The sequence below is a fragment of the Archocentrus centrarchus genome, unplaced genomic scaffold (genome assembly GCF_007364275.1).
Source record: "Archocentrus centrarchus isolate MPI-CPG fArcCen1 unplaced genomic scaffold, fArcCen1 scaffold_35_ctg1, whole genome shotgun sequence".
NCBI lineage: Eukaryota > Metazoa > Chordata > Actinopteri > Cichliformes > Cichlidae > Archocentrus > Archocentrus centrarchus.
This window is the reverse complement of record NW_022060262.1, coordinates 85,001-96,450: the sequence shown is the minus strand read 5'-3', so window position 1 is coordinate 96,450 and position 11,450 is coordinate 85,001. Positions and strand designations below refer to the sequence as shown.

At 40.8% G+C, this 11,450-nt stretch overlaps 1 protein-coding gene across 1 annotated transcript; it reads left to right on the top strand.

Moving 5' to 3' along the window:
- The first annotated feature begins 570 nt into the window (after window positions 1-570).
- On the top strand, window positions 571-2,958 carry LOC115776611 (low affinity immunoglobulin gamma Fc region receptor III-like). The gene is made up of 6 exons (XM_030724337.1): window positions 571-604; window positions 1,130-1,165; window positions 1,914-2,177; window positions 2,257-2,502; window positions 2,578-2,730; window positions 2,824-2,958. The coding sequence occupies exons 1-6, from the start codon at window positions 571-573 to the stop codon at window positions 2,922-2,924; spliced, it is 834 nt and encodes a 277-aa protein (XP_030580197.1). The 3' UTR covers window positions 2,925-2,958.
- The last annotated feature ends 8,492 nt before the right edge of the window (window positions 2,959-11,450 follow it).

The window sequence follows — 11,450 nt, the reverse complement described above, 5'->3', positions numbered from 1 at the left end:
AACAGGGGAACTAGAAATCAAAACATAACCAAGCCATACATAACTACAGCTGCAAAATGGAGAACCAGAAAATGAAACAAAAAGAAACACAAAAAGGGAAAACAAAACTCAAATTAAAGTTCAACCAAAAACAACATGTCGATAGACCTAGGACCATGACACTTTCCTAGAAAAGAAATTCTATTTCAAAGAAACACAAGATTTAGTGCAGCCATAGAAGTCTTGGAAGACAGGACTTGCAATATAAAATAGTAATATTTTAATATTTGTTTTAGTGAAGCTATGAGTCACTTTATTGTGAAATAAATAAATATGCACTGGCTTTACTGGTATTCTTCTTTGCTTTTTTTTATTTTTGGTTGACTTTGGGATTTTTTTCCTCTGTCATCTTTCAGTCTCTTGTTTTAATAATATCTTCTCTCTCTATGAGAACAAAGAAATAAATCTCTTTAGTTTCTCTGAAGAGGAAACCACAGCACTGAAGCCCGCAGGCAGTCAGGAAGAAGGAGGGTTTCATTACCTGATGTGACCATGCACTGATCATAGACTTCATTAATATCATCAAGCAGCATGACAAACCGAGCGACTCTGCTGTGGCTGATCTGTAAGTCCACCTTTTGATTTCATCTCTGGGCTAAGAATTGAATATATAACCTTGTAGATTATACTGGATTTTTGAGTATTACAGCTGTTGTCACACATAATGCCTCTCCATAGGATAACTGAAAGAATCTAAGCTTTCTTGCGATAAGTAGCAACAAAAGAAAGAAGATTAAAAAAATTGTCTTACAATGTTTTTATTACAAAATACTAAACCTCTTAAGGTGTCAAATAGTGACTGTTAAGATTTTTTTGACTCAAACACATTCAAAGAAAGTGACTGAAACAAGCCAACATTGTGACCAGTGACAAGCCATAAGAGGTTGCTTTTTATTTAAGTTTTTCAAAACTATGAAAACAAAACCCCAAAGGCTTACTTTCTGATTTTTTCCCCATTGCATACATCTGGCCTGTTATATACATTACTGCATGGTTTGCTACTTCCTGTGCTCATTTGGCCAACCATCGGTGCATGTTTCCCACACTCTGCAGTGAAACCTCAAACTAACCCAACTTTCTTTATTTGTAGTTCTGATCTCACTGCTGAGCTGCACAACAAACCAAGGTGTGTAAACTTTTTCTATCACATTTTAAAGTGTTCATTTCCATACTTCCATAATCCTTTTTCTTATCCTGGGCCTTAATGTAGCCACTCAGTTCATACTCTGATGGAAACAAACTGTTTAGGGCTCCCTCCGCTTTAAGTGACTTTTCTTTGAAATACCTCCCCCTAACAAACAAGAGGTTTAAAAGGTAGGAAGATGTGGCTTCGGATTGAGAATTCCAAACAGCAGAAACACTAAACACAATGTGTTCTTCAAGGCCATTAAAGTGATCACTGATTAATCTCTTACACACTGCAGAAAGATTTTAAATTACCACAGAAAAGTGCAAAGCCTGGGGGATTCAAGTCCAGTCCACAGATACTGATTAATATAACTTTCATTTTATGCCTTCTATCATTAGTCTCATTATGGAGAAAGTAAAACATCCAGATGTGCAAGAGTAAAGAGATTGCTCATTAAGGGCAAACCTGCAGCTGACAGTAAATACTACATAGATGACTGGAATAACATAACTATGTAATTACTGTAGCTATATGACAAAAAGATGAAGACTATGTAAAACTCCAAATAATTCACCCTCAAGGGCATGTATGTGAAATGAGTGCTAAAAATATTAGGGACACTTTTCAAACATAACAGTACATTTAACATGTTAATGCAAAAAAAAGTGTTTGCAGAGATTATTTTGCTGGAACCACTTATTTGTTTTGTTGAAAACAGATTTGTATCATTCCCTCTTCCTCACAGCTTGTCTGACTGTGAGTCCCAGCAGCTCTCAGTTCTTTAAAGATGACTTTGTGTCTCTGAGCTGTGAGGAGAACGACAGCTCTGCTGGATGGACTCTGAGGAGAAACACGAGCAAGCGGCAGAGGATTCAGTGTGGAGACGGGTGGGGAAAACCAGCTGGTTCTTCCTGTAACATCAGCTACATTGACCCATTAGAAACTGGAGTTTACTGGTGTGAGTCCAGAGAGGGTGCCATCAGTAACATGGTTAACCTCACAGTCTCTGGTAAGCTGAGTATGTGGAGTTAGTGTTGATGAAGCTGTGTGTAAATGGATGAAATGCTGTAGTTTGTCTCTGTGTTGAGGTGGATCAGTGATCCTGCAGAGTCCTGTCCTCCCTGTGATGGAGGGAGATGACGTCACTCTGCTCTGTCAAACAAAGACCACTCCCTCCAACCTCCCAGCTGCTTTCTATAAAGATGGCTCCCTCATCAGGAAGCAGCCTACAGGTCACATGACCATCCAGCATGTTAACAGGTCTGATGAAGGCCTCTACAAGTGTGAGATCAGCGGTCATGGAGAGTCTCCATCCAGCTGGATCACTGTCACAGGTGAGGAGCTTCACTCTGATTTCAGTTCTTATTTTGTCCACACATCCACCTGACCAGGTGGAATTCTCTCTGCAGGTAGACCTGCAACCACAACCAATTCTGGACTCTTACCCTCTGTAACACCCCTCCTGCATTTTGATTTTACACTGATGCGCTACCTGGTGGTTTTCTTTCCGTACTTCATCTCCACTATCCACATGCTGTCTTTATATCGACGCAGAGCCACAGGTAACACTTTCATTCACTGACCAATCAACATGCTGATGATTAACTCCTTTCCATCTGAACTCTTCAGCTGATACAGTTTTCTAATGTTCACAGGAAATGACCTGCCTGTCTCTATGGTAAAACCCCAGTCCACACAGGCAGGGGACAGATTGGATCATGACTATGATGATGTCACTATAGAGCATCACTTCTGAATCTGCCTCCATGTTGATGGGAAGATCTTTAAAATTTCCAAATGAAGCCTGATGCTGTTTTCAGGTTAGATGGGAAATGTTCACAAATGTTTAAATATTTTAAGTATTTTCTGAGTGTGATCATCAGTCTTTGACTGTAGTTTTATTTGTTTCTCTATTTCTCTGTTTGCTGTCTCACTGGCCTATTTTGTGGCTCATTTACAAATAACGCAGTAGACCAAGCTTCCTTATTTGCTATTAAACCTAACAAATGCTTTGTGGAACACATTGGTCTTTAGCATATATATTCATAATTAAATGATAATGCACTGTCATCTACATAGAGGATAATACTAAGTGAGATACAACTTCACGTCACTCAAGAACCATTTAAAAAATTTTATTCACTGCTATATACAAGTTGTTGAACAGGATTTTTAGCACAACATGGATGTCTCAAAGTACTGAAAGATGTCTCCGGAGCTTGAAAAAGGTGACTGGACTTCTTTAAGTTTTATGAAGACTTTTGTGCTCCATTGGTAGTGTTTCTGGTTTGAAATTATATTTCAAAGTCTGTGAATGTTTGTATGTTTCTCAGTGCTGTTATTATAATTTATGTGTGCCTTTGCTTGTTGTAATGTACAGAAATGACCCTGTTATAAGTGATGTGAACTTATATCAGTCTATGGCTAAATGTATTTCCTGTATCATTACAGTAATTTTCAATAAATCTACAGATTGATGCCCCTTAGTGACCACATTTTCAGATGAACTCAGTTAACTAGTCTATGTCCATCAGAACAGTCACTTATGAAATAAATAAATCTGCCCTGGCTTTACCAGTATTCTCCTTTGCTTATTTTGTTGACTTGGGGATTTTTTTTTGTGTCATCTTTGAGTCTCTTGTTTTAATATTTTCTTTCTAAGAGAACATAGAAAAAAATCTCTTCACTTTCTCTAAAGAGGAAACCACAGCACTGAAGCCCACAGGCAGTCAGGAAAAAGAAGGGTTTTGTTACCTGATGTGACCTGATGTGTGCACTGATCATAGACTTCCCAATACTTCTCAGCTGTTTAAAGATGGCTTTGTGTCTCTGAGCTGTGAGGAGAACAACAGCCTCCTCAGAGCCTCCTCAGAGTCCATCCAGCTCTGCAGAGGACTCAGTGTGGAGTTGGGTGGGGAAAACCAGCTGGTTCTTCCTGTAACATCACTGCCATCCTCCCATGGGACAGTGGAGTTTACTGGTCTGAGTCCAGAGAGGGCATCATCAGTAACAAGGTTAACCTCACAGTCTCTGGTAAGCTGAGTGGACTTCTTGAAGTTTCTTGAAGATGTTTTGCCTCACATCTGAAAGGTGGAGAGACCCAAGTATTTAAGCCCCACTAGGCATATTCCCCTGGAGGTGTTTATGACCCACTACTGTTCATGTGCATTATCACATGCACCAAGGTGCGAAAGAGGGCGTCAGTCATTACAATCATCAGAGGTGACAAAAGTACAGACATTCTGGCTCACCAATGCTGGAAAACCGATGATCTCCTGGTATGAGGAATCTCGATTTCTGCTGCATTCCATCTGCCTGCATTCAGATGGTAGGGTCAGAATTTGGCATAAACAACATAAATGGATGCATTCATCCTTCCATGTGTCAATACATCAGGCAGGGTTAGGGTTAGAGGTTGGGAATACATCAGACTACTGTTGTTAGTGTAATGGTGTTCAAGTTATTTCTCACAAATAATTTGGAAAATAAAACATTTGGTAGATCACTGGACCTTCAAGGGCTCTCACACAGACTGCAAGACACAACTACACCAGGCTGTGGGGCCTGTTGACAGGAAGGTTTGTGTCAAACTATTCTGTCATGCTCTAGGACAATTTTGTAGTTTGCATTTAAGTTGTCCTGGTTGAAGACTCGACCTGTATTTGTCAGTATTTAATGCAAAAACTGGATGATTTAATGAGGTTCACTGGCTTGTAAGAATGCTCTGTTAATTTTTTTCTCTTCTTTTTGGTTTAAACTTTGTCCATAAATAAATGTTGTTTATTTTATTATTTGCTCCTATGTCTCTAAGGTTGTGGCAGGCCACCCTTTAGAAAAAAGCTAATTTCTGCTGCTTTTATCCATGATTTCTTTCTTTTGGTAATTACCCAGAGCTTGTGACCATAGATGAGAGTAGGGGCATAGATTGAACAGTAAATTGACAGTGTTCCTGTTATCCTCAGCTCTCTTCACAGACCAGTACCATGTCCACATCACTGCAAACGCTGCACAAATCTGCCTGTCAATTTCCCACTCTGCTCTCCCTCACTTAAATAAAACCCCTAAATACATGAACTACAGGAGGTAACAACTTGTCCCTGACCTGGAGTGAGCACTCTACTCAGACTTATTACCAGCAATGCAGACCAAATGCTCCTTACAGTTGTAAAGGGACTGAATGGGTTGTAATAACAGGCCAGACATCCCTTACTCCTGAAGCACCCCCATCAGACACCCAGATGGACAAGGTCACATGCCTTTTCCAAATCCACAAAACACGTAGACAGATTGGGCAAACTCCCATTCCCACGTACACTTGAATATCCTCAAAAAGGATAAAGAGCTGGTCCAGCATTCCATGGCCAGGATGAAAACCACATTGTTCCTCCTGAATCCGAGATTTAACTACATTGTGTGAGCAGAGCACTGCTTTCTGTTACGCATCACGAACCACACTTTGTGAAAGAGGACTCAAATGCAAAACCCAACACGTACGTAAGAGTTAACAACGTATTTAACAATGTATTTCACAAAGCACAAGCAGACAATAACTCGAAGTCTTCCATGAAGCTATGAGGCACTTGCATGAGAGTCCTGAGAAGGAGAGTTTGAATAAATGTGAGAATCAAGAGCCAGGGAATAACTGATAGAGGGGGGAAGACACAGGAGACCTTATTTAATATTACGTCAGCTTGAGGATTTTAATGAGTCAGCATGTTGATGGAATCCGTAGCTGTGGAAGGGGTGAGAGAGGGCAGGCAGGTGGTACCAAGCGGGTGTAATGATCCAAATCCTGAGATGGAGAAAAACACAAAAGATGGTTTTAGCACAAAGGAAAAACAGCAAAGATAAAACTGAACATGGAACCCCAAAACACCATAGGCTCCCATACAAAGGCCTAGTTACCACGAGAAGGTAGCAGACTCTCAGGCAAAGAGTAGGGGACTCTTCTGATCCTTAAGTACCCGATCCTTGACGAGCTGATGAAATCCCGGTGTGACCACCGACTGCCAAGAACCAGACTCTGCCCAAGGAAGGAGGATTAGCCCATCCCAACCCTTTCCAACCCCTACACCCATGAACACACGCCATGACACTTTTCCCTCGTGAGTCATCAGATGGTTTGCCACATCTCAATTTTTGTTTCAGCTACTGTCAGAGCTGCGCTCCATTTGGCCTGCTGATATCACAAGCTAACCAAGCCTGATAGGACTCTTCCTTCAGCTTGATGGCTCCATTCACAAAAGGTGTCCATCATCTAATTTGGAGACTATCAGGCACCTTGCCGCTGTTTCAGCAATGGAAGTGCAGAATATAGTCCATTCAGACTCAGTGTGCTCCAGTCTTCTTAAGAATGCTACTGAATTTCTGCTGGAGGCATCCTTCCACACAACCTGAGTCAATTCACCACCAGATGGTGAATAGTTGATAGCTCAACCTCTCTCTTCACCCAGCTGTTCAGAATATACAGCCTCAGAACAGCTGATACAGTTATAAAATTTATCATAGGCCTGTAACCTAGGGGGTCTTGATGCCATGTGCACTTATGAATACCCTTCTGTTTAAACATAAGGGTATTCATAAGGGAACATGAAGTTTGTTATGGTTAAATTATGGTTAGCACAGAAGTCCAATAACAGAACACCACTCATGTTCAGATTAGGTGGGCTGTTACTTCCACTCATACCCCTATAGGTCTCATTGTCATTGCTCATGTGAGCATTAAAATCTTCCACTAAGAAATTGAGACCGTAGATGGAGCACCCTCGAGCACTCCACCCCGCAACTCCAAGAAGGCTGGGTACTCGGAACTGTCAATAATTGCATAAGCACAGATGACAGTCAGAACCCATTCTCTGACCCCAAACCACAGGGAAACAACCCTCTCATTCACTAGGAGAAACCCCAAAGTACAGGCAATAACTTGGGGGTTACAGGATTACCCACCCCTGGCCACCACCTCTTGCTGAGTGCAACTCCAGGTTGGTTCTGAGTCCAGCTCCTCTCCAGGAGACTGGTTCAGGAGCCTAAGTCATGCATTAGGGTGAGCCCAACTGTATATAGCCATTATTTCTCAAACTCACCCCCCAACTCAGACTCCCTCCCCACCAAAGAAGTGATGTTATGTGTTCCAATCACCAGCCTCAGCATCTGGAGAATGGACCTCTGCCCCTGACTGCCGCACACAACACACGCTGCAACCAAACCATAAACACCTCCTGTGATTGGCTCCACCAGGTGCTGAGTCCACACAAGGCCGATCCCATGGACTAAGGCCCACAAACCCCTATACCACTGCAAGATTTTGAGTCAAGGAGGGATTTAAAGTAGAACCACTGCTTGTCCACATCAAAATGAGCCAGCTGAGATGGTTGGGGGATCTGATTAGGATGCCTCCTGGGTGAGGTATTGTCCTCCTAATGGGAGGACACTCCAGGGCAGACTCTGGACATGCTGCAGAGATTATGGTTACGGTCACACTGCAGCCTGAAGTGACCAATTCCGATTTTTTGTGAAATCCAATTTTTTTTTTTTTGCGTGGTTGTTCACATTCCCAAATATATGCGACTTGTATGTGATCTGTGTATGAACTGCAAACGAAGTGTCCCGCATGCGCAGTAGAGGATGTGATAATGTTACACGTAATAAGCTTGCTCAGTGTTTACGAAACTGAGTTTGTTTTCCTTCCTACTTTCGCATTAACAGGATGCAGAATAGTGACGTTTGTCGAGTATCAATGAGGTGCAGGTTGGATGAATGTGACCTGACCATATAGACACAGGTCACATTTGAAAAGATTGGATACGCATGAGTGTAAAAAAATCGGATTGGGTCACTTCAGGCTGCAGTTTGAATGTAGCCTATGGCTCTTGGCTGGCCTGCAAATGCTTTGAGGTTTCCCAGAATGAGCCAGACAACGTGGGTGGTGAAAAGGAGGCCTAGACTGCTCTACTTAGGCTGTTGCCTCCACAAACCAGCCCTGGATAAGCAGAAGAAAATGGATGGATGAATAGACATTGTACTATTTATTCATTCATCTTTCAGCCATCTTTTGTGAACCATTGAATGCCAGTTTTACAAAAGAACAAAGAACCTTTATCTTAAGCCGTTTTTACTTTTATTAGAATGTGTGGCTAACACTGACACCTCAAAGCAAGAAAGGTTCTGGATGTGTAGAACTTGCATATTTGCACCATTTCTACATGGGTTCTCTCCAGGTTCTTCAGCTTCCTCCAGCAGTCAAAAAAAGACGAAAGTTAAGATAACTTGTGATTTTAAGTTGCTTTAGCTCTGTGTAGTGACCTGTCCTGGGGCTACCATAACTCACACCTGAAGTTGGTTGGGATAAGCTTCATTATTCAGAAAGTGTTTGATTAATGGGTCAGTTGAGTTACAGAAGCTGTTTAAACCAGTCTGAACCAGACAAGCTGGGCATTTTTTTCTCACCACATTTTAGTGGTTAAAGCACAGAGAAGCTCTCAGGCTCAGTTTGAAAAACACCTCCATCTCATTTCCTCTTAACTGAACCACTGTGACAAACAGGATGAAAAAAATCAGCTTTTTTTTAATTAACATGTAATTTATCTCTTTTTCATTAACATTTTAGGATAAACATTAAAACAAAAAATCTGATGACAAGAACAGATTCAGTATGTGTGCTTATTTATTGGAAACAAACTATTTCTAATGAGGCTACATGATCATAAAACAACACCACACACACTCACAGAGTCAGGAAGGAGGAGGGTTTTACCAGATGTGACTATGACCTCACCAACATGTGTATAATATACTCAAGAGAAACAATGGAAGAAACAGCTCTGCTCTGGCTGCTTTGTAAGTACAACATGTTTAACAAAAAAACTACATAATTCCTCTGCAGTCCTGATGTCTTAATATGTTTGAAGGTTTGTTTATAGAGTTTGGTCCCAATAACTTTTCATTTCATTTAACATGTTCTTATAGCATTTCTTAGTTCCTGGGATTTTTATTTACTTTTTTAAGGTCTGAAAGCATTAATAAAAAGCTTTTTCAAAACAAAAGCCTTTAAAAAGTCAATTTTACAATAAAAGCGAAAGTGATTGTTGTAAATAAAACGTTGCCCTGCAGCACAGTCACAGATTTTAGGGACTGAATTAGATGTTTTTAAAACACTTTCTGTCTGCTAAGATCAGTTTTGTATTAGCAATGTTTCCAGCTTCAAAACATGACTTTTTTTGCTGTGAAAAAGGGCAGCTTCATGATGAGCTTAATAAAGCCAAACAAGCACCCCCATTCGAGATGTGTGGAGTTAAGAGTTAAAAGTGGGCTTTTGTGATGCGCTGCAGGCTTTAACACACCGTGCATGCCTTCCTGAGTCTGAAACCTCAAAGTATTCTGTCTTTTCTCTTCAGCTGTGACCGCACTGCTGAGCTGCACAACAAACCAAGGTTAGTAAGTAGGTCAGATCTTTATCTTGTCTGAAGATAACTCCATATGAAAATACTGTAGTTTTACAGTTTTTCAATCTCATGCACATTTGTGATTGAGGTTGCTGTACTATTAGTGTCTGTTTCAAAGTAAGAGGATCCAGTATTATGAAGTAGTGCCATAAATGGAACATTTTCTAGTTATATTTTAAGTGTTCTCCACATGCTGCATGCGAGCAGGTAGCAAAGTGTTGCTGCGTGTGGTTGGTGTTGCTCAGAGACACCACATCCTGTCCTACTATCACTTCATGCTTCAGACAGCACAATCTTAACCCCTCAACACCCACAGCCTTTGCTGCTTAAAGAGACGATATGCTTGGAAGCACTTTGTTTGTTTTGATGCACACTCAAAATTTCCAGTGTCCAGGTTTGCACATGAACAATCATGAAACTGAGCTTGTGACTAATTGTTGGGCAATAGTGATTGTTTCAGCCATTATGTGAACAGTAAAGGTCATATGACCTTTATGCTCTTTTCCTATGAAGCGCCTACACGTCACATGACCGTTACTGTTCATCAGGTTGGGGAAAGCTACAGTCACCTGAGACTGAAGAAGTCTCAGTTTCATCACTGAGTGATGAAATGTTTCTCCCACTGAAAACACTGCATCGAGATGAGCAGAATCCACTTCCTGACATTCTGATTTTTGTTTAGTTGTGGGGAAAGCAGCAGGCTGGCACTGATGAGTTTACCTATCAGGAAATGTAATGAGTCAGTTAACTTCTCTTAATATTTCTTTAGTCAACTTCAAAAGAATTAAGAAGTATTTAGGTTTCCTGTTTGTGTATTTCTCTTACCATACCAATGTAGAATATAAATGCATATCAGTTATATTGAATATTACATTAATTAAAAAACACACCAGAATTATATACAGAATTACTACATATAACTATTAAACACATGATACAGGACATGCTGGCATATAACATGGTAACATGATAACGGATATGATATATATGATAATGTGCAGATCAGCAGGGTGTCATCTGTATATAATGGAAATGTAGTCACTCTTTTCTAATAATATAGTCACCATTTTCTAATATTATTTTATTAGAAAAAGCTAGAAGGTGAAAAGTATTGAGCCCAGCACTGAACTCTGTCATTAACGTCTGTGGGTGAGGAAGACTCCTTTTTTACATGCTGCATGAGGAAGTCAGGAGTGGCAGAGAAGTATATGAGCACCCTCATATACTTCTGACATGGATGAGGACAGCAAGACACTGGTGAAGTGTAGGGGTAGGAGTGGCAGATGGATTTAAAGTGGGGGTAGAATTACATCAAGGATCTCCTCTGGGCCCCTTCTTGTTTGCAGCAATGATGGACAGGTTGACAGATGAGGTCAGGCAGGAGTTTTTGTGGACTATGATGTTCACAGATGAGATTGTGATCTGTAATGAAAGTAGAGAACAAATAGAAGAAGAAGAAGCAGGTGAAAGACAGCCCAGAAAGGTGAAGGTAACAGTGAAGCTGCAGGGAACAAAGGCAGTGAAGGTCGACAGGTTTAAATACCTGGGGTCAACCATCCAAAGAAACAGAGTATCACCAACCTCCTAAAATAATGGCCTAAATTAATTTTTCATTTTTTTCAGAAAACACAAAAAACTGAGCCAAATATTGAAAATATGATAATTTAGAGGGAAAAAAAAACAACATACAAGAGAGCTGAAGAAGAGTGCAGGCAGGGCGCAGTGGGTGGAGATGAGTGTCAGGGATCAGTTGTGACAGAAAGAAAACAGGTTCATGGATGTAGTGAAGGAGGATATGCAGAGGGACAGAGGAAGATGCTGGGACAAGGTGAAATAGAGGC